The sequence below is a fragment of the Crassostrea angulata genome, chromosome 4, assembly GCF_025612915.1.
Source record: "Crassostrea angulata isolate pt1a10 chromosome 4, ASM2561291v2, whole genome shotgun sequence".
NCBI classification, from domain to species: Eukaryota; Metazoa; Mollusca; class Bivalvia; order Ostreida; family Ostreidae; genus Magallana; species Magallana angulata.
In genome coordinates this window covers 2803975-2828119 of record NC_069114.1, presented here as the reverse complement: position 1 = coordinate 2828119, position 24145 = coordinate 2803975, and the positions used below count along the sequence as shown (strand labels likewise).

The window sequence follows — 24145 nt, the reverse complement described above, 5'->3', positions numbered from 1 at the left end:
TTTTTCCTATATGTTGGAAAAAAAAACTGGTAGAAAGTAAGATAACAGCTAGTCCACTAGTATGTTGATATTAATGTCTCTCACTTTCCTCTGCAGATATTTTATGAGCAAGGCTTCACTGCCCTCATGTTCTTCATCGCGTTTGCCCTTGGCATCGGTCTCGTCATCGGAGCTGTCTGTTTATTTCTGATGATAAAAAGAAAGCGCGCCGTGCAAAGCAAGAGTTTTACTCAGGTAGTTATATAAATCCTTCCAGACGAAACTCATAAGTGTTATATCTTTAAGTGTGATGAACAGAGATTCTTTCAGGGCTTATCAGAAAATAATTGAAATCTAGTCCACTCTATTAAATATTAATATAGATATTGTGAAGAAAAAACTTTTAATTTCATGAAAAATATCAATGAAAAAAATTAAAGGACGTATTACCATTCCATAAAAATGTATAATGGTAAAATTTTGTTAAAATAGCATTTCAGTGTTGTTAATTGTTGGTTGTTCCTTTTCCTAAATTGATACATACATATTATCTGAAAGGGAAAAATTTCTCTTGCATTTTGAAGACTAATCTAAGGATATCAACACGAGGTAAGACCATCCTGATGGATGACGGGGATGTGAACAAGACAGGACACACCATTACAGACTTCAGGTAACCAATAACAGCTTAGCTCTCAGAAATATCAACCAATCACAGCCTAGCTCTCAGAAATATCAACCAATCACAGCCCAGCTGTTATGCAGAAATATAACTTTGGTTCACATGTATGATTTACTATCAAAGTTGATAATGTAAAAAAATTATCAATATTATTATTATTCAAGTTTGTGTGATCAAGTCATCTGGAATAAAAGTTGATTTCCTGTATTAGGTCATTGATTGATGCTTATATCTTTCTTCGTCGACAGTAACATAAGAGAAGACGATTCTATCGTGGAGGTTTTGGTAGTCAAGGACAAACTGAAACGTTTCCGGGAACTAGACAAGTGAGTATCAGTTCATAGAGTTTATGTTTTGACAACAGTCTGAAGTGACGTTTATTGAGCTTTCCAGATTTGTCAAAATTGAGTCTTGCTGTGAACCCCTAAAAATGCATTTGTGGATAGGGGAATTTTTTTACATGGAAGCATTTCAGTAGGACCATTTTATATAAGATACTCTTTTTCTATTTTTTGCAGACAAAAAGAGCAATTGTATTTCAAAGTCGTTTTAGAATAAAATTTTAGGAATTATCTTTATGTTCAACTGCTAGATCTTTTTGTTACAAGAATTCTTTTAAATTTTCTAATATCACTGTCCCCGTACCCCCCCCCCCCCCCCCAAAAAAAAAAATGTGTTTATAATGCCTTGTGCATAGTTAACCCGAACACTTTTCTATCCAATTTATTCGTGCGTACTTGTGTATGTATGGTAAGAACCTACAATATTAAAGAAAGGAAAAATATCAATACATGTATCATTACCCAAAAAGCATCTTCCGCAAACACAGAAAATACTAAAAATGTTTAACATTAATGCAATACACAAATAACTATTACATGTGTTTACTCGTTACAATACTATGAAACTTAATCGAGACTTATAAAAACTTCACTTAAGAAGTAAATACTACGGTATCTTAGAAAAGACTTAAATGTTATAACAAATGAGAATTGATATAATAATTAGTAAACTTTGATAAAAACAGCAAATAATTTGTAAACTTACATTTGTGACCTGACTGCAAACTACAGTTACATTGGCGGTAAAACTGCACGGACTCACGCTCTTCAGTAAAGAAGTCAAATATGTATACCCTAGAAATTAATAGAATTTCGAACCCGATGGAAAAAACAATATTGCCTATCGTAACAGCACAGTGTACACTCAAAACAAAGAAAACTACTAGTATAATGTAATAAAATTTCATCAACAGCTTAAACACATCTTGTTATGATATTGTTATGATATTGAACCTTTTGTTGTAGTTTGGACATAGTGTGCACTGTGTCGACGGACACAGACATCGAGACCCAGAGGGCGGACGCCTCCCTAAAGGCCACGGCCATGCTGATCAGGGGACTCATCTTCAACCGAGACATCAGTCCACAAGTCTACGATGCCGCTGACAAAAACATGAAACAGCGACGGCTTCTCCTGGATGGTAACCTTGACACTGAGTTCCAGAGGCAGAATAAAAAACTACGAAAGAAGCTGGCCGCCAAAAACAAGGTGAATATTAAATTTACTGTATAGAATATAATATATTATTTTAAATGGTATTCAATTATAATATTGTACATGTACATTCATTTGGAAATCATTCTACATTTTAACATTATTAAGCAATGTTAATAACATTCTTGTTTTTTAGGCCAAATTATCCAGAACTTTGCAGAGGCAGAGGGAAGAAAAGAAGAAACTTGTCAGTGAAATAGCAGACCTAGGAGATAATGTATGAATTATACAACTTATAAAATTATTATAACAAAATATTAATGCCTAGTAATTCATTTTGTTCCCCATTTTCATCGCCTTCTCCTTACATGATCTAAAATTTTATGCAGTATCAGGAGAGGCAGAAATTAAAGATTAATTTAATATTTTTGGTAAATTGGGCTAGTTATTAATAACTATTAAGTACCAAGAGGATACCTCAACTGATTGTGGACTTTTCTGATTCAGGAGAGGAAGCAGCTTCTGGACATGATGGACCAGGAACACCAGACAGAGCTCAATGAGGAGGAGTTCCTGCTGAAACTGGAGCAGGATGAGGAGACAGAGAACCTCAGGAAGGTATGTGTCCTCAATGATATCATTATACCTAATGACTTGTCCTCAATCACCTCAGGAAAGTACATGTATTCAATTACATCATTATACCTAATAACTTGTCCTCAATCTCCTCAGGAAGGTATGTGTCCTCAATTACATCATTATACCTAATAACTTGTCCTCAATCACCTCAGGAAGGTATGTATCCTCATTTACATCATTATACTGTACGTGCCCTCAATCACATCGTTATTCTTAATACCTTGTCCTCAAACACCTCAGGAAGGTATGTGTCCTCAATTACATCATTATACTGAATACCCTATCCTTAATCACCTCAGGAAAGTACATGTCCTCAATTACATCATCATACCTACTCTGTCCTCAAACACCTCAAGAAGGTACATGTCCTTAATCACATCATTATACTAAATACACTGTCCTCAATCACATCATTGTAGTTAATTGATACCCTGTCCTCAAGCACCTCAGGAAGGTATTTGACCTCAATCACATCATTATAATTGTGCCTCCATAAAAACCTCCCCTGTTGTATGTGTGTCCTAATGATAAATTCCCTTGTCTTCAATCCCATCAAGATATTCTGTCCCCTTAATCACATCATTAGAATTATACTGTCCTTCTTCAATCACCTTAGGAAGGTAGATGTCCCTTATCACCTAAGATACTTACCTTGTTTTCAATCAACTCTGGAAGATCAATTTCTTCAATGTGTTCTAATCATAATCTCCTCTGTCCTCAATTACAGTATCCTCATGATTAGTTTCCTGTCCTAAATCAGGAAGGTTATCCCTTAGGGTCTTCAATATTACTTCCCCTGCCCTCAATCACCTCAAATTGAATCTCCTGTGTCTTCAGTCACCTCTGAAACATCAGCCATCAGTGTCCTCAATCAAATCAAATTGAATCTCCTGTGTCTTCAGTCACCTCTGAAACATCAGCCATCAGTGTCCTCAATCAAATCAAATTACCTCCATTGTTTAGAAAATGTTTTGTATAAAGACCAAACAAACTTTACCTAGTTAGAGAATTTCTGTCCTTAACATTATTATTAAAATTTAATCTGAGTTCAGCAAAGACAGAAAGACTTGTAGCAGTCTGTGTGTTGCTCTGTTGACAGGAGTTTGCGGTGAGGAGAAGGATGGGGATGAAGGAGCTCCAACAGGATCAGTTGGAGGAAGTGATGACACAGGGCCACCTGGTGGGCGAGAAAGCTGATTGGCTGTTGGAGGAACACCGGAAGGTTCAGGCTCAGATGGAGAAGATGTACGACGAGGAAGTGGCCAGACAGAGGATCCTCCTGGAGGAAAAGTTGGAGAAACGGAAGGCCCTGGCCAAGCTAGAGGTGGGTCTAGTGCTTCATTACTAAGGGGATATATTAGATTGTTAGCTTCTCTTTGGATTCTTGTGGCACAAATGCCATGGCACTCAGGTTGTCTTTATCAAACAATTGTTTTTGTTTATTCAGGAACAACAAGAGGATGATGGGAGTGATGTGTTAAACACAATGGCCAGTCACCAGATAGAGCTCATCAACAAAGCCAAGGCCAAGAAGTAAGTCATGGTTAATACCAAATACAAGACTAGGATTGTTATTTTAACATTATAGCTATAGAATGTAAATGAAGAATCTCTGGACATTACATGTATATAACCTTACTTCTAACAGGGTAGGGGGACTAACTCCGGATGAGGCGTCTGAACTGATTGCAAAAGCCAAGGAAGACATGATCAGTCTGAAGGAGCGTCTAGACAAAGACAGGCAGAAACAGGAAATGGCGCTGGCAAAGAGGCTTGGCGACATGAAGCGAAAGAAACTCAACCAGATGGTAGGGCACCAGTTTATACATATTAAGTAATGTGTGGGGGGGGGGGGGGGGTTACCTGGCTTACCTGCACTTTATTTACTTTTTGAATGAGTCATATTTTATGCTGCATTGAAATTAGAAGAAATATAAAATTAATTATTAATAAATGTTATGAATTTGCATTTTAGAAATCTCAACAGAAGTCTGAGCTGGATAAAGTAATGAAGAGCATGGAGACACAGACAGACGAACCTATAGGTAAACTCATAGCTTGATTAATGCATGGAGACACAGACGGACGAACCTATAGGTAAACTCATTGCTTGATTAATGCATGGAGACACAGACAGAGGAACCTATAGGTAAACTCATAGCTTGATTAATGCATGGAGACACAGACGGACGAACCCATAGGTAAACTCATAGCTTGCATTAGTAAACTCATAGCTTGATTAATGCATGGAGACACAGACGGACGAACCTATAGGTAAACTCATAGCTTGATTAATGCAAGGAGACACAGACGGACGAACCCATAGGTAAACTCATAGCTTGATTAATGCATGGAGACACAGACAGACGAACCTATAGGTAAACTCATAGCTTGCATTAGTAAACTCATAGCTTGATTAATGCATGGAGACACAGACAGACGAACCTATAGGTAAACTCATAGATTGATTAATGCATGGAGACACAGACAGACGAACCTATAGGTAAACTCATAGATTGATTAATGCATGGAGACACAGACGGACGAACCCATAGGTAAACTCATAGATTGATTAATGCATGGAGACACAGACAGACGAACATATAGGTAAACTCATAGCTTGATTAATGCATGGAGACACAGACAGACGAACCTATAGGTAAACTCATAGCTTGATTAATGCATGGAGACACAGACAGACGAACCTATAGGTAATTAATCATACCTTGATTAATTAATGGAGACACAGACGGACGAACCCATAGGTAAACTCATTGCTTGATTAATGCATGGAGACACAGACAGACGAACCTATAGGTAAACTCATTGCTTGATTAATGCATGGAGACACAGACAGAGGAACCTATAGGTAAACTCGTAGCTTGATTAATGCATGGAGACACAGACAGACGAACCCATAGGTAAACTCATAGCTTGATTAATGCATGGAGACACAGACAGACGAACCTATAGGTAAACTCATAGCTTGATTAATGCATGGAGACACAGACAGACGAACCCATAGGTAAACTCATAGCTTGATTAATGCATGGAGACACAGACAGACGAACCCATAGGTAAACTCATAGCTTGATTAATGCATGGAGACACAGACAGACGAACCTATAGGTAAACTCATAGCTTGATTAATGCATGGAGACACAGACAGACGAACCTATAGGTAAACTCATAGCTTGATTAATGAAGAGCTCACCTTGTAATGATTTTACAGGATACTTACCGCAATAGAATTCTTTGGTAGATATGGTGGTCACATCAACTCAAAATTTTATTGGACTGGTAGTGCATATTAGTGCATGATTAAACATCCATATCATCTTACCCCATTTAATTAAAAAATTTAATTAAAATTTTAAAATATATTGTTTTTGAAATGTGGTTGAAAGATTGAAGGAGCAGACAAAATTTACTAGAAAAGTATTTTTAAAATCAACCCAAAAATATAAGGACTATATTTGATTCTAAATAGCAGTATTCATAGAAATTCTCTACATTTTGTCACTATATTTGACAGACCTTTCTTGAATTTATGCGTTTGAATTTGATATTCTGTAGACCCTCTGCTGTTTGTTGAGACAAAGCTGAAGCTCGAAGCAAAGCACCGTGAGGAGGTAAACCAGGAGGAGAACGAGATAGACGAGGATCACGCCGAGCAGCTGAGACATCTCAACGACGAGCTCACCGACCACGCCAAAGACGAGCTCTCTCGAGCTGAGCGCAACCTGGTCAAACGGATTGGTGAAATCAGTGAGTGTTGTGTCACTCTAGAGAATATCACCACTTGTATATTATGAAACGTCTGCCATCAATACTTGTACAACATGCTATAAAATATTTACTGAATGTTTTTAAATAATTTATGAAAATAAAATCTAAGAAAGGATCTTAAAACATCTGCCATTGTTACTATTCTAGATACTGTTTCGCCAGACCAGTATGAAAAACTACTGAGTGAGCATGAAGCTGACGTGATGCGTCTCCAGGCTCAGCAGAAGAGGGAGCTCGAGAAACAGAAGGCCAACCTCAATGTATGACAGCTTATGTTACTTAAACCTTGTGATACTATGGAAGATATTATATTATACAGCTGTATTGTAACATATACAGATGTACGGCATCTTTGTTTTAGTCGCATTGTTACTTCATCTATAAATCACCTCACAATAGTACATGTACTAATGCTGTACTGTCCTCCTCTCTGTTCAACATACATGTAAAATGCATTGCAATCTTCAAAAAAAAATAGTTAATTGGAAAACATCTAAATAACATGCATTGTGTTTGTAGGCAAAGCTTGCCAAGTCCAGACGGGACTGGGAGCAGAGGAAGGAGCAGGAAAAAGCGGAACAGGAGGAGATCCGGAAACGGGAGGACGAGGTCGTCAAGTAAGTACAGGTGTACCCAGGTGTTAAGGTCAATAAAGTACAGAGAGGTCAGGTAAGTACAAGTGCATTGAGGTGTGAAGGTCAAGTAAGTAAAGGTGTTTCGAGATGTGGAGGCCAAATAAGTGCAGAAAGGTCAAGCAAGTACATGCAGGTGAACTGAGGTGTGAAGGTCAATATTTTAAGTACAGGTGTACCGGGGTATGGATTTTATGAACCTACATGTAAGTACAGACTCATCTTTTTGTAGATTTGATATGAACAATACACTTTCAATGTTCATTCCATATACTGTGGTTTCATCAATACATGTATTTGTTGAATACCAATTTTCGTGGATTTCGTTGTTAAGTTGATCCATGAAATTGAATGTTCATTGAAACGCAATTTCTATTAACATTTTGTATTAAAAGGGTCATTAGCCACGAATTTACGTATCCTTGAAACTGTGATTTACACTTTATCCACGACAATTGATACCCTTGAATATTAATGAAACCACAGTACATGTGTAAAGATTTGTAATTATTTTAATAATTTTTGGGGGATTCTGATTCCATCCTTGAATAAAAATAAAGAGTATATTTATTTTAATATTAAGATGCTAAAACACTGTTGGAAATACATGTACTATCCGACTTACCTGCTTTATCTATTTTGTAACAGGAAGTTGATAAGTGGTCAGATGTCCATGTCTGAGGAAGAGAGAGACCGAATCATGAAGGAACACGAGAAACAGATGGTCAAAGTGGAGAACAGGTCAGGACGTATAACGTGTAATCATCTCTCCTTATTAGTCACTGCAAATAATTAACAGTAGTCTCCTATACTGACAAGTCAAATCTCCCAGTAGTCAGTCCCCTTTCTTGATTATTCAAATCTGTTGATAAGTTCCAGCAATTGATAAGTCTCCTTTACCATGTTGACTAAAAACATTGTAGTCAACTCTCCAAATAGTTAGTTCCCTTTCTTGACAAGTCAAATCTATTGAATAATCCCAATGATATCTTTAATGGAGGTATCACTTGTACTGATAAGTCAACTTTTTCTTTTTTGCCAAATTTGCCTTCATTGTAAAATCAAAATTACTGACTAGTCAATGAACTAGTCAACTATAGCTTGTAACACCTATCATCAACCACCCCTCACAACAGCTTCTTCTGTCTATCAACCAAACAGTTTTAGTCAGGTAGCTGAGTGACTATTTGTCTGTCTTCCATTTTAAATTTAAAGTTTGTCCATTCATCTGATGGAGTCACTGGTTGTATACAGTGTAATCTGTTATTGTAATAATATAATGTATATAATGTAATTTGTTGTTGTTCTGATGTTGACACAGCCTGACGCTGAACAAGCTAAGACAGAAGAGGATGTTAGAGGAGCGACTGGCGGCCAAGCGAGCGTTACAGATGGACAAACTGGAGAAGAAGCAGAGTGTGGAGTACGAGGTAGGTCGGCCAGAGATCACTTCCTGGGTAACCAAGGGCCAGAACTCACAACGAGGGTGTTGTTTACCATATTGATGATGAGATTTTGTTACACATTGGGATAAATTTAAAATTTCTGTGGCAACATGGTTTTTTTTTATATCAAAAGACCAAAGAAGTTAAAGCCTTCAAAATCTTTTAAGAAAACCCCCCAAAAATTGGTGTATATCTTGAATGTATCAATGAATAGATTTATAGGCAGTTGCACTGGCTACATTTTTATACGGATAAATCTATAGAATTTGTTTATTTTTTCTGATCTTTACACAGAAAAAGATGCGACAGATCGAGCACAACGGCGAGGAGTCTGACCCCGAGAACCAGCGGGAGAAGTTAGAGCTGATGAAGCTTCAGTTCAGTCAGAAAATGGCTGTCCTCCAGGGGCAGAAACTCAACATCGACGACGAACTCGAGAATGTAGGTCACTGCAGAATTCATTGCATCTGTGCATTCCTTATGATAGAAATCTTTATTGACTTAATGCAAAAAAGTTTGGCCAAACTTGTCACACATGTTATTTGTTTAGATGTCTTTTTTTACTGCAAGTTTCAAAATACATGATTTTATGATTTCCATCTTATTCCTATTACATCTCCAAAGCATGTTATTTTACTCTGATTTTATTGTAATAGTGTTGATACATAATTATATGATATGCATTCTGATTGCAACATATATTATGTTTTATCAGACAATTCTTTGTCATATTTCAACATTAATCATATGTTTCTGTTTAAAGGTCAAAATTGAGATGTTGAAGGAGAGAGTGATCGCTTTGAAGGAACAAGAAGAGAAGTTGGGGGCCATGGTGGCAGCCCTACAGGTGGCCAAGGCCAGAGAGGTCTGTATGCCCCAACCCCCAACCAAAGTAACACCCCACCCCAACAGTATTACAGATAACAAAGTTAAGGGCCAGTATATCCCCCGCCCCAACCCACACATCCCCCGAAGTATTAAAGTCAACAAAAATAAAGGCCAGTAAATACTCCCCCCACCTCCACCCCCATAGATATACAGGTTATTACTACTTCAGTAATATTCATGGTAGGACAGCAGTGAAGTGTATTGTCATCTCAGACCATGTGTAACTACCTATGAAGAGGGCGTGGGTGATTGTGGTATTTTCATACAATAAATATAAATCTCCTTGAGAGAAAGAGTTATACATAAAGATATAGAAAAATATTCAAGTTTTGAAACTAAAGTATTTGTAGATTTCCATTACTAAACAGTAGTTCACAGCTTAGAAAATATAATCTTCAAGGGTAGATCTGATGTTTAATTTGTTTACCATCCAATCTCCCTAACCAAATTTCCATGGAAATATGAATATAGAATTTTTATTTTTTAATCCATTTGAATTTAGATGGCGCTGATAGAAGAGCAGCAGGCAGCCATTAACAATCTGAAGTCCAACCTGATAGATGAACTCAGTGAGCGCGGAATTCTGTCCGACCCCGAGTGTCAGAAAGTACTGGACAGACACAAACAGGTGTGTACTGATCTATACAATCATACCATGGAGAGCAATTAGATCATAAAATACATTATATTTGCGATGACAAACATCTGCTCAAAAGTGTGCAGCCTTTAGAGGGTAGAAAATGTCAAATGAAGTGAGCAGGAGAACAGTTATAAATTCAAGTTAATGTTGTTCTTTTTCAGGAACAAGAAAACTTAAACAAGAAACTTGAGAGTCAGAAGAGCAAGCAAGAGAAGGTAACTCATGAAAATTTCCAGTAAAAAGATGTCTGTAAAATTACATCTCTATTGTTAATTTTTATTTTGAACAATTAATATAATTGATGTCACAGTGCTTGCCTTTATGATGACATACAAGGGTCACATGACTTTGTAGGAATTGAGAAAGAGGCTAAAGGAGAAGATTGAGCAGAAGGAGGAGATCATGAGCCGCGCTCACAAACGAGAGATCGAGGCGCTGCTCGCCACCTCAAAGAACAAGACCGCACTCAAGATGAAGCAGGCGCTGCTCGCCCACAAACACATGATGGAGATGGAGAAGTTCCGGTAAGAGGCTGCTTACATATGTTGGGCTTCTTTTATTGCAGGGTTCTTCATGAGCTATTTTATGATAGAGATGGAGAAATTCAGGTAAGATGGTGTATACAGAGATTTGTCCTCTCCATAATTCCTTTATTATATGTACATACAAGTGCCATGATAATCTGTAACTAAATGGAGAAGTTCAGGTACTGTAACACTTGCCTAAACAAATGAAAATTTATATTTTTGCAGGTCCATATGCATGTAATGTACAAAGAACAGGTCTATACAAACAGCTCACTTTTGTTATTGCAGGGTTCTCTGTGAGCTATTTTACTAAGTACAAGTGCCACAATAAACCAATCTTAATGGAGAAGTTCTGGTACTATTATGTATTATGTATAATGCTGGTCTAAACAGAGAACATACCTTCTCAATTACAAATATTGACAGCCATTTTTTTCTTGATCTAGCTGTGTAAATGTAAATTGTAGTTAGAAGAGGTGTAATAAAACTATAATGATTGTATAGGATTAAAAAGCTTTTTGTTGGGAAATAACATGGTCAAACAGATATAGATCTCCTATGTATATATACTCTAGTATACATGTCGTTATAAAACCATGATTGTATAAGATGAATTCAGCTTTCAATCACAAAATTTTCTCCCTCTTTGTAAAGAATAAAACCTGGACAAACAGATATTTTACAAGTGTATTGATAGTTATGAAACCCAATTGTATAAGAATGATGTCAGCTTTCAATCAGTAAGTTTTTCTGTGTAGAAACAACCTGGACAGACAGATAGCCCAGACCCTGGAGGATGTCCGTCTACAATTTGAGATGCGACGAGCCAAGGAAACCCAACAGGAGGTATGTTAGTTCATGTCAGACACTCCCACCCACAGCCCCACCCACAGCCCCCCTCCAGGGTCGAGGGACCCCCACAATACTCCTTCCATTGACCAAACACCCCCACCTACCCACAGCCCCCTCCCATTGACCAGGCACCCAGATATAGAGTACTAAAAATGCTGGTCAAGAAGTGTATGTGGGAAACCAGCTTCCTCCAATCAATTCCCAGCCATTCATTATTTCAGTATTTATACCTTGATATCTCAAATCCTTGACAGATATCTCAATTTTTTTTTTACATTTTGAGATATCAAGGTTTGACTGTATTTAATATCTGTCTGTTCATTTCATACACCCTCCCTTCTCTTCCTTCCTTCCCCCTCCCCAATTATTTTAAACCATCGGCCTGTTACATATCTTGTCTAATTAAAATAAAAGAAAATGTACAGTTTAACAAATCACACATCCTGGTTAGTACTACATGTATATGTGTTGTTTGTTTCAGGAGCTGAGGTTTATCGCGGGGCTGGTGCGCGTTGGCTCCTTTGACCAACAGGAGCTCATCGATGTCCTACATATTCTGTACCCACAAAAAACAGACACTGAAATCCAGGCCGTGATGAAGGAAATCTATGATCCCAACTTCCAACAAGCTCCCAAAGATGTGCCGTAAGTATTACAGAGGACTAATTGATACAACGTCAGTTTTCATGAAATGGCTGAGGAATATGCTACTCTCATATGGATTAATATAATTGTAACTCTAATTCATTTTTAACTCTTGGGAATTTGACGGTTTAACTTTCTAGACTATGTGCCTCTTCATAATTTATCATGGTGTCACTAATGTTGGATTTTGGATATGGTGTGTTTGGGTGTTTCAAACGCTTGCTTTGTAACTATGCTGACTAACTATTGCTTTGATTGTGGGCTTCACTTCATCGTTACAGTCCGTTGTCACGTAGAGACAGCTCACTGACTGAGCGAGTCCGCAGCAACCAGAGTCAGGAACTCTCCAGGAGAGCCTCTCTTTCATCCAGGTAAGACATAAAAAAAATTGACCAGAAATTACAGTAAATTCATATTGATGGTAATACATGTTTACAGGGTTAAAGTCCAGTTTTCTGAAATAAAGTTCTGTTGGCAGGATTTTTTTCTGTTTGGGCAGATAAAATAAAATAAAATAACAATTTAATGATATCTCATATTTTTAGCAAAAGGTCATAACATTCTTTTCCAAATTGACAACACTATTTGTGTGTGTATCATGTAATAATAACTTAGTCTGTATTCAAACTTTTTTTTTTAAATTGATAGAAAACGTTTTGCTATAACAATTTGATGTATTGTGTTTCTAATATATTAACAGTAAAACTATGGTGAAGAAAAAAATTCCTTAGAAAAAGTTAGATTGAATTATTCCCCTTTTGAATGCATTGGTTACTAGCAGTAACTGATCTATGTTATAGCCAATGGAAGACATAGTGTTCATAGATTTTTATTTCTTTCAGGTTTGAGGATAGCAATAGGTACATGTATATAGCTATCTGTTTATGCTTTATAATAGCCTGCATATCCTAGATGTAGATTAAAGGCTTTAGCATGTGTAGCGTGGTGTATATATAATTAACACTTATAAGTAAACGTGTAGAACTTGTAGCTCTATAGTGCTTTTTCAAATTTCATTTTCTGTATGTGCTGTCATCTTTCTGCTATTTTTTTTTCAAACTTTTTTAATGTTCACTATAACCTCAAGTTTTGTTTCATGTATAATGAATATCTATACACTAAACAAATATTGGCTTAAGATCAATTTCATTGTAAACCTATAAGACCCATCAGAACTCAAAGACATCAGCTGTTGCTGAATTCAAAGTGTTATCATTTTTGTAAAATTTTGATTAACATTTATTTTTATTTTACACAATTATTGTATCTAAACTGCATGCGCTTGTCCAGTATTTTATCCAATACATCTTCAGTTGCAGCCATTGGGCTGGGTTGGCAACACCGATGTTGATGCATTACCTTGCATCCATTGACAATATGTCTTTGAGTTATGGGTATTCTGATAAAAAGTGTACATGTTTCTGTACATAAGTATACTACTGTCTAGATTTTTAAAGTTTGACTCAAAGTCTCTCGCCTCTCTACTAGCTTATACAGTATTTGTAACATCTCATATTGGTGAGATGTTAAAAGAAAAAATCAAAAATGCCATGTCGGAGGTTAATTATTTCTTAATCATTTAAAGAATTCCCCTTGCAAAGTTAGTTGAGCTATACCTCTTTACTTATAGGTAATGCAGCTACCTACTGGTATGTAGGTATATATTGCTCTCATGTCTGCAGACAAACCATGCTAAAAATTATACTGTCATTTACACTGAATCATTGGGAGAAAAACTCCATCGCCCAAGACACCAACACCTATCACGATACATGTATCACACGATTACTGTGTATAGTCTACTAAACTTATTTGAAACACCTGTAAAAGTCTAATTCTGAGACATTGAGCTGATTGGTTTCCTTTCTGATTGCAAGTTTAATTTCGATCTAGCAATGGGAGGTAACTCCAGCCCCCGACATCTGAGTGGGATTGCTCTAGCACTGATGATTATCAGGGTTTTTTTCACTCATAATCTCACAAATTTTCCCAGGGAGATTAAATTTTGTAGTGTTATAGTTAATACCACTGTTTGATATGTATAAGTCTGTTATAAGAATCTCGTGAATTATTTTCTTTGTGATTTTGTCTGTTGTTTTAATGTAATTATCTATACTAATGTTAATCTTCCCTGAATATACATGTATAGAGATCAGACCATGTAAAGTTTGACGATGGGTTAAATTATTTAATTTATAAGTTAGTTAAATTACATGGAAAATGCCAAACAGTTTACAGAAGTGTTATTCTGATATCATTGACTACAGATATTGTTGTAACTATAAGTATGTGGAGCAAATTAAGCCATCTACATCTATAAGTTTGAATATTTTTGATCAGCCATTTAATTTTTGGTTTAATTTGTGAATTTTGATGGATAACTAATAAAGGGAGATAAATTTACAGCTATATATATTTATCCTTTTTTCTTTATAGGGGGAAAGCGGATAAAAAATCATCTTTCAAGAAATCTCGCAGACAGTCCGACCTAGACTCGGATTCATTTTCGCGACCTTTACCTAACATCCCTAAAAAGAAGAAATTACAAAAACTAGATGAAAACAGCGAATCAGATAATGAATATTCGTACCTATCTAAGCGGCCTGAGCCGATAGGAGAAGTAGTGGAGGCAAGAAGGCTCGAAGATTTCGACGAGACTCTCCCTGCTTCCGGTCTTCCATCAAAACTACCTCCGCTGGAAGCCAAGGCACCCAAGAAGGGCAGAAAGAAGAAGAAGAAAGTTTTACAAAAGTTAGCTCATGTAGATTCTGATGGTGAAGTTTAGGAAGATAGTCTATACCTAGCTAATGTAGACTCTGTTGGTGAAATTAACAAGGGGACAGCTATAATGATGCCTTCTTCACTGATCTCCAGTTAGTGTAATACATTTCCCAGACCTAATGCTCATGGACCTTGTATATTTAATACTGGATTATTTTTTATATCATTTTGTTTGATTATGAACTTTTACAAACCAGAAATGTTAGTAAAAAGCCCGTGATGATTTACTAAAAGCTACCGGTAGACACAATTTATTTTTATAAACTAGTGCATATCAATTCATTATATATCTGTAAAGCTACACGTACATCTTTTATTTTTGAATTTATTTTGATAATCATTTTATTTTCTATAGATACACTTTTGTATTTGTTGCACTTTTTACACTGATTTTTACTACTGTATCGATCATTTTCTGGGTTCAGGCATATCTTTGGAAGTGTAAAGGAACTATAATCCCTGATCATCATGAAGGTGTTATTTCTTAAAACAGGGTAAATTGGAATTATTAGTGTAACATAGCTGTAAAATCAAATGGTACCGTTTTGCTTTATCTAATCATGATTATGACTTCATCTGGAATAACCATAATGCAGTTTCTTTTAAATTTCGAACATTCGATGGTTGACTTTCAAGTTTTAGTAAGAAAAACTACATAATTGTTGGAGGAAGAAAATATTGAGAAGGAAAAGAAACATTGTAGGCTTACTATGGGTTTTGACAATGGATTATCTCACGCTGAGGTGATATACGTATGTTGTTCTAATATTTCCATTTAATTTGCATAGCATGCATTGATGTTGCACTTGCTATTAATGTTGTTATTCAATCTACTCATGTTACATAGATGTCACATTGTGCTCCCAACAGCTAGACTTTGTGCCTTTTTTGAATTTCTACAAAGTTTAATATTTTCATTAAAATTGGGTGTCTGTAGGAAAAAAATATTTTTTCTATAAAAAAAATATTACTCAGTATTTTCGAAGAATGTAAGAAAAGCAAGAAAGCCTGGAAAAATTTCCAATAATGATGATGATATCATGATGATGATGTCAGGATGATGATGTCAGGATAATGATATATGATGATGATGATGATGATGATGTCATCAATTGATGAAGATGGTGGTCGCCTGAACTACGCACCCTTTAATTTGTTGTGATTTAGCATAAGCTTGCAGTTCTCTGCACTTTTGAAATCTCAGGAATTCACTTCACCTGTTTGTATGATTCCTATATATGTATGATGACAAACCTGTAGATACACTGCACATACTCCCACACATGTATCCTGTTACATAGCAACTGATTTTATTACATGTTTCTAAAATGTCATAAAACTACAATACATACCGGTATATTAGATGAATGTGATTGTCTCAATGAAAGTAACTGTATCATATACAGGTCTCAATGCTGCCATACTTGTCATTTTTTTTTTTGGATTCGATAATTTTTAAATCATATTTTATGATACTGATAGATAATCAAAATACATGTATACTCTTATGTACTGGCTGGTATCAGGTTAGTTTAGGTTTACCTGGAATCGCGTCATTTCTTTCTCATTGTATCAAACGTTTTGAGAATTTAATATTCTTCTGCCATGATTCCATTTATTCAACATCCTATATAGCTACTGCTATCAGAGAATTTTTTGAATGACTTCTATACAAACATAATTATTATTGAAGGTTTTTGTTTTTATGGTTCATCTACTAACCAGAAAGGTTGTTTTAAACCTGACTGACTTATATTTACCTATTTATGAAAACTTAACTGTGATATTTCTATATTTGTTATCAGACATTTTTTTAATAAATAAAATATTTTATTGTCTAACTGTAACCTTGATTCTTTTAAATGATTTTTAAATTTGTTGATTTTAATTTATTTAGTATATTTTTTTCTCTATGTTTTTATATTTTCTGTACTGAGATTTTAAATAAAGGTTGTAGATATCTCAGGTAAATATTTTCTTTTTATTTATCTAAATTTCAAGACATTCATGTATATGATTGGATAATATGGACTAAAACGAACTGTCCAGCTCGTTTTCTTTGCTTTTAAGAATCAGACTGCAAAGTACATGCACTAGTAATACTGAGTTAATAAAATCAAGAATAGTATATTTTTGATATTGAATTGTGGACTTTAAAAGTTAAAGAAAAGGGCTTTCTTGTGAAAAAATGCCAGATATAAAGCTACATGTGTATAATCTGTGCATCTGCCCTCAGCGCTGTGTTTGATTCGCCTCATGCAGGTGTTAAATTTATATGTATTGTTTACTGCTTGTCTACATTCCCGCTTCATTTGAAGTAAATTCAATACTTTTTTTTTAATTGCAACTATCTAATATATATATATACATGTTTTTGGTGAGTTGGTCAACTGATAACACACGACTCCAAAATCTGCAGACTGTCACGCGATAAAAGAGATAAGAAGTCAGACTTTCTCTGTGCTAGTTACGCCGTCAGATTAAAATGTGAGTATTCTGTAATTTGTATGAAAGTTAAGGTTTTTGGTTAATGGCTGATCCCTGCCGACCCCAATACCATGCTAGGAAAATCGCTGTTTGCGTGTTGATGAATAGACCCATCCATAGAATTAGTTTATAAGGACTTTTTCTATATATGAGGCTTGTGGCAAAGTCTGGAGAAGGTGACGTTCTAAGGTAGCAATGAGAGGTCAATGTCGAACGAATAATTTCTGAACTACCTGCCACCCGCCACCAAGGTCAAATCTCAGGGTGTTCGATCGCTGAACTGCTTCAAGGCTGCAACTGAGCCACATGCACTAGACGTTATATATATTTTTTTTCACGTTATATATGAAATACTGTATTGATCACCTTCTACCTCATAGTTATAAGGTAGGGGTATTCTTTATTACAAAAAAAATTCTTAACGTTAGAGGCGCGTGTTTAAAAGGGCGTGTGCTCGCGAGCGTCGCCAAATTCCATACACACACATATATATATATATATATATATATATATATATATATATATATATATATATATATATATATATATATATATATATATATATATATATATATATATACCTATTACACAAAATATCAATTTTGGCGAACATTCTACTGAACACACCTCGGGTGTGTATATATATATATATATATATATATATATATATATATATATATATATATATATATATATATATATATATATATATATATATATATATATATATATATATATATATATTACACAAAATATCAATTTTGGCGAACATTCTACTGAACACACCTCGGGTATATGTGAGCTTATCATGCAGGTATTTTATCTTCATTCGGTGGGAGGGGGGGGGGTAGTTCGATGCTTTACCCCCCCCCCCTTCCCCCCTAGGTCCGCACACGACTCAGTTGTACTGCGATATATCGCCATTACTATATCATACATGCACGCCTCCTTACAATCACGACACATGCCTTTTGATGATTTTCTTTAAACACATATTAACCGAAGAGAAAATTAAGGTCTTATCCTTGAAGAAGTATTCTTTTTCTCTTAAAAGAACCTTGAAAGAAAAATCATTTGCAATCAATATGCAATCCATCCTACATTACTTATAGAAGTAATCAAAGTATTAAAAGTACTGACAGGAGCAAATCAAACATGGTCAAGATTGAACACAGTCTTTGCTAATTATAAACGTTACTCTTTTAAACTGTATATCGTTAGTATTAAACGTTTTTATTTTTTTTAACTCATAAAATGAAAAAAAAAACTTGCTTTGTTTGAATTTGAATGGATTAGATGCTGTTCTGGACTATTTTGTGTCTGGCCGTCCTGAGCTGCCAGTCTCTAGGGGCGGATCAGACCAGTGTGGTGGATGAATTCAATGACGCGCTTGAGGAGGGTCTCCAGAGTGTCCGCGTCCTCATACAAAACACCGAGTCACACCTCCCCTCCGCCGTCAACAAGGCATTCGACTGTGAGTATAGAACCCCATACTGTGGTTTTTATTACTTTAGCCCTGAATTTCATTATTAGGGTATTTTGCATTAATAACCAATTAATGTATCATTCCCAACAATTAAAATGAAATATGGCCATAATAAAGCTCACCTAATTTGAGAGCTTAAACAAGACTGTGTTTGACAAAATACAACAAATATTAACCATGCAGTTAATTCCACGAAATAACAACGAACCTTTTAAAAAAAAAGTTTGGAATCAACAAAAATTGTGTAAGTACTTAAGATTATTTACTACAGTATTAGATTTTGTTGACCTCATGATTGCACTTCGTTTTATCATCTCTTTTTGTAGATTTTAATCGACTTCAGGACAAACCAAACGGGTATGGTATCATAAGGTACATTTGACCCCTTATCAGATATATTTTAATATAGAAAATTCTCCTATTTTCTACATATTGTGTCTTTATATTGTAATTGTGTTTCAAACTATTTCTGGAACAAAATGCACAAAAAGTAACTAATATCTTTTTGTCACTATAAATCCCATTTTGCCGCAAGGAAATATTTTCTATCACTTGATAATCTGCTTCGTAAATATTCACACTTATCATGGCGACGAGCGAAATATCTATCTAGTTAAGGTCAAACAAATTTTACGTAACAAATCACTTTTCAATTAGAAATTTCTTTTGATGTTTGATCTACTCAATTAGTGTCAGGTCATCGGATTAAGCCCCTTTGTCTGAACCCACGCTATACTATCCTTTTGTCAAGAGGCCCTCGCAAGGGAATCCTATCTTATTTTTATTGATACAAGAGGTAATTAACCTATAATGTACCTCACCTGGACTAAGTCGATTTTTGTCCCAAGATCCCAGCGCGTCACTTTATGCTGGACCCTTGTGGAATAAATATCTTTATTGTATATCGACTCCATTTATCAATTACAGGTAGGACATTATTTTATATACATTTTTATATGCATTTTTATTACAACTATTTGTCTTTTTAAAGGGTAAAACGTTCAACTTTTTCTGTCATTGAATTTTACCTTGTCTTGAAATTACATTTATATACATGTATATTACATGCTTTGTCATTTCAATCTTTAGCTGAATCCATGATAGCAGGTCAAATTGACTTCACTGTTGATTCTTTTCCTGATACTAGTGGTACAATTGCTATAGTAGCTTCTGCGTTAACAACACTATGCATGCTATACTGTATTTGGTCTTTCTTCAAAATTAGAAAATTAACAACTATTCTTGCTGTAACCCACATTCCTAACCCAACTTCAGCCTTCCCTACCCCACATCCTAACCTCATATCCTATTACAATAATGGTCCAAACACTGACTCTCCATCACCTATCCTTCAAAACATTTACACTTCATTCACGACACCATGGCCATATGTTACACTTTCAGTTTTCACTACTTTACTTATCTGTTTCTTTGCACACAGACTATGGAACAAATTCAAACAAACACACAAAACTACCATACACCTTGAACTAACAACTGGTACTGATTGCATGATTCTTCCTATTGCTTCTCTCCCACTGTGCCCTGACAACTGGCATATTCAACCTCCAGAGTATATAGATAACTTTATCCTACGCAGAACATGTTACGGAGCACATTTGTCAATTGATGCACCCAATTTTACCATTCAAAACAAACACACCAACAAATCAGTCAACATTCCATCAACATTATACCTCTCACCCATCAACGCATACAAACTCCGCTCAATGTTACAACAACCTTACACGGCATACTTCTTATTATCTCACCATCAATATTTCAAGTTAATTGAATAAAATCATTTAATAAAAAAATCTTGGATCACAATTCTTACAGTGTGGAAGTGTGTTTGAATGTATTCCCTTGAAATATGGTACATTGCATTTTTTTTTTTTTTCATTTCCTCATGTGTTGTACAACTTTGACTGTGAACCGTACATGTGTATATAGTTATTTTTCAGATTTTTGTATATAGCCAAGTTTATACTTTGTACTTTGAGATGCTTTTATCTCAGCTGTACTGATGTATCTCTATTTTGTACTTCAACATCACCATTGATGTTGAAATTTTGTTGTTTTTTTTCACTCATTTACCAATTTTAATAGTCTCCATGTTTAGTTCTTTCGTTTTGTTTTTTTTAAATTTTTTTGACAACATAATCATTTATGCTGTACTATCACATCACCATAGATGTTGATTTTTATTTTTTTTACCAGCATCAACCACTGATGCCCTACTTTCACATCACCATAGATGTTGATTATACACGTGTATATTTTTTTTTTCAACCCAGCATCAACCACTGATGCCCTTACCTCGCATCACCATAGATGCCCATTATTATGTTTTTACCCAGCATCAACCGCTGATGCCCTATCATCACATCACCATAGATGTTGACTATTTTTTTTTACCTTAGCATCAACCGCTGATGCCATTTTCTCACATCACCATAGATGTTGATTTGTATCATATTATGTATGATTTTTTTTTCTTAGGTGTTCATTCTTTAACCATATATATTGATTCTTGTTTTTTTTTATCAGTAATCATGAGTCATGCATCTTGCGGTTCATTACTTGTATGTTATTTTTAGTTGTTAGTAGTAGATAGTTATTTTTTTTTTTTTTTCATTTTGTATGCACGCATTCATTCATTTAACTAGATACCTAGCTTATTCAACATTACATTACCCCCCCCCCCCCATTTTTTACCCCCTACCGTAACTTTTATTTTTGAGGACAAAAATTTTCCGAACCAGGAGGGAATTATCATAAGGTACATTTGACCCCTTATCAGATATATTTTAATATAGAAAATTCTCCTATTTTCTACATATTGTGTCTTTATATTGTAATTGTGTTTCAAACTATTTCTGGAACAAAATGCACAAAAAGTAACTAATATCTTTTTGTCACTATAAATCCCATTTTGCCGCAAGGAAATATTTTCTATCACTTGATAATCTGCTTCGTAAATATTCACACTTATCATGGCGACGAGCGAAATATCTATCTAGTTAAGGTCAAACAAATTTTACGTAACAAATCACTTTTCAATTAGAAATTTCTTTTGATGTTTGATCTACTCAATTAGTGTCAGGTCATCGGATTAAGCCCCTTTGTCTGAACCCACGCTATACTATCCTTTTGTCAAGAGGCCCTCGCAAGGGAATCCTATCTTATTTTTATTGATACAAGAGGTAATTAACCTATAATGTACCTCACCTGGACTAAGTCGATTTTTGTCCCAAGATCCCAGCGCGTCACTTTATGCTGGACCCTTGTGGAATAAATATCTTTATTGTATATCGACTCCATTTATCAATTACAGGTAGGACATTATTTTATATACATTTTTATATGCATTTTTATTACAACTATTTGTCTTTTTAAAGGGTAAAACGTTCAACTTTTTCTGTCATTGAATTTTACCTTGTCTTGAAATTACATTTATATACATGTATATTACATGCTTTGATAAGAAAATATTGTTAGCCAAAAATATTAACTCGAATGTTTATTTTCTCAATCATTTTATGTTCATAATCATTTTCCCATCTGTTCTAATATTTTGTTATTTGATTTATTTTTGATTCTCTTACTTATCAATAATTACTATTCCCCGCTTCTCACTTTGATAATTGCTAAAGCGTCTTCCGGAATTACCACGTGATTGGTTCTAAATTTAGTCATTGTTTATACTTCCGCCCAAGAGGAAATGCGGGTTTTACAAATCTATTTCGTTAAGAGAATGCGTATTTCATTATATAATTACAATCAATCGTTCCTAAATTATAATGTAAGTGTTTAACATGTTTATTTTTATCTACGCTTTCTTTTATTTGAACTTAAGATCTATATTTAACTTTAATCACTTTACGTCTTTATTTCGGCTCGTCAACATAGCCGAGTACATGTGTACTCGCGCTAAGTATAGGTTCGTAGCTTACTACTACATGTAAACAAATATAGTTGACTTTTCAATAATTATGGTCCTCATCATAGCCAAGCGATCTCTCCATTTTAGTTAATTTTCCCCTTTATTTTAATTTTTATTTATAATCATATGATATAGCTATGTCCTTATAAAACACAGATTTAATGTGGTCAATATTCACTTACCATGTGTATATGTTACAATTGTGTTAGAGTATGCAAAGACTCATTTTTATTGTGGTCCTTTTTATGTTGCATCTCTATACATATTTTGTAAAGACTCATTGTTTAGTACTCTGTTTTATTTGTCATCACTTTTATCATTTGTTTATAATTGACTTTATGCTGGATCTTCGTGGAATAAATATCTTCATTGTATATCGACTCCATTTATCAATTACAGTACAGAAAACCAACTTTAACAACAACAACCCTAAGCACGAAATATTTTCTTGACAATGGTATTAATTTTACTTAATTGCTCGCGGAAATTAATCCCCGCGGATTAGTTCTCAATGATGTACTGTCCAGTCGCGAATGCGGAATGATGAGTATATACATGTTATACCTGATTCTCGTTTTTCATGGATTAATAATAAAAGTTGGATTGTTCTTTAAATCCAAAAACCCATCTTTTGATTAAAAAATTCTTTCGAAATTTCAAGTTCGAAAATGACTGAAAATATTATAATACCAATAGTATTTTATGACATTTTAGATCAAACTACGGTGTTTGGTAAAATGTACATGTTGGCGACGCATGTAGTTTCTTTAACCACTTGCACATGTAACAAGTACGATTCGTGATTTTTTTCTCTTTTTTCATTGATGAGGAGATATTGATGTCAGAATAAAAAACAACATTTACAAGTGTAATTGAGCACTAGTAACCTATGCACAATTATCAAATGCTTTAGTATACATGCATATATTTGTAATATATACTGTTGATACTCTCTGTGTTAGTATGTTGATTCTTTATACACGACAGCGTGGCTGAGGCCGCCAATGCCCTGTACGAGACCGCCAAGAACACCGTCACACAGGTGTCGGCGGAGACCGAGGCCATCTTCTCCAAACTCAGTGTCCTCACCGACCAACTCAGACTACCACAGAACATCCTCCAACTCATTGGTGAGAGGTTCATACTTAAGATATCAAATAAATACTAGTATGCTATTTACATATGTTTACCCAGACACATGCAACATCCCCATTAAACTCATATGTGATA

General features: G+C 35.0%; 1 protein-coding gene across 5 annotated transcripts in view; it reads left to right on the top strand.

Annotated features, from left to right (window-relative positions):
* Positions 1–24145, top strand: part of LOC128181458 (limbin-like) — a 30370-nt gene that overhangs the window by 4976 nt on the left and 1249 nt on the right. The window contains exons 7-34 of one of the 5 annotated variants that reach the window (XM_052849862.1): positions 97–234; positions 564–652; positions 910–987; positions 1969–2212; positions 2355–2435; positions 2666–2776; positions 3897–4121; positions 4245–4330; positions 4446–4605; positions 4773–4842; positions 6374–6565; positions 6734–6846; positions 7106–7203; positions 7867–7959; positions 8540–8648; positions 8958–9104; positions 9427–9528; positions 10054–10179; positions 10353–10406; positions 10546–10715; positions 11477–11564; positions 12052–12215; positions 12497–12586; positions 13058–13075; positions 14652–14955; positions 18780–18957; positions 19296–19326; positions 23903–24045. In XM_052849862.1, the coding sequence (XP_052705822.1) occupies positions 97–234; positions 564–652; positions 910–987; positions 1969–2212; positions 2355–2435; positions 2666–2776; positions 3897–4121; positions 4245–4330; positions 4446–4605; positions 4773–4842; positions 6374–6565; positions 6734–6846; positions 7106–7203; positions 7867–7959; positions 8540–8648; positions 8958–9104; positions 9427–9528; positions 10054–10179; positions 10353–10406; positions 10546–10715; positions 11477–11564; positions 12052–12215; positions 12497–12586; positions 13058–13075; positions 14652–14955; positions 18780–18957; positions 19296–19326; positions 23903–24045 (3502 nt within the window). Of the gene's footprint in view, positions 1–96; positions 235–563; positions 653–909; positions 988–1968; positions 2213–2354; positions 2436–2665; positions 2777–3896; positions 4122–4244; positions 4331–4445; positions 4606–4772; positions 4843–6373; positions 6566–6733; positions 6847–7105; positions 7204–7866; positions 7960–8539; positions 8649–8957; positions 9105–9426; positions 9529–10053; positions 10180–10352; positions 10407–10545; positions 10716–11476; positions 11565–12051; positions 12216–12496; positions 12587–13057; positions 13076–14651; positions 16991–18779; positions 18958–19295; positions 19327–23902; positions 24046–24145 lie in introns of those variants that run through there. The other 4 variants (XM_052849858.1, XM_052849860.1, XM_052849859.1 and 1 more) reach the window with 4 other exon arrangements.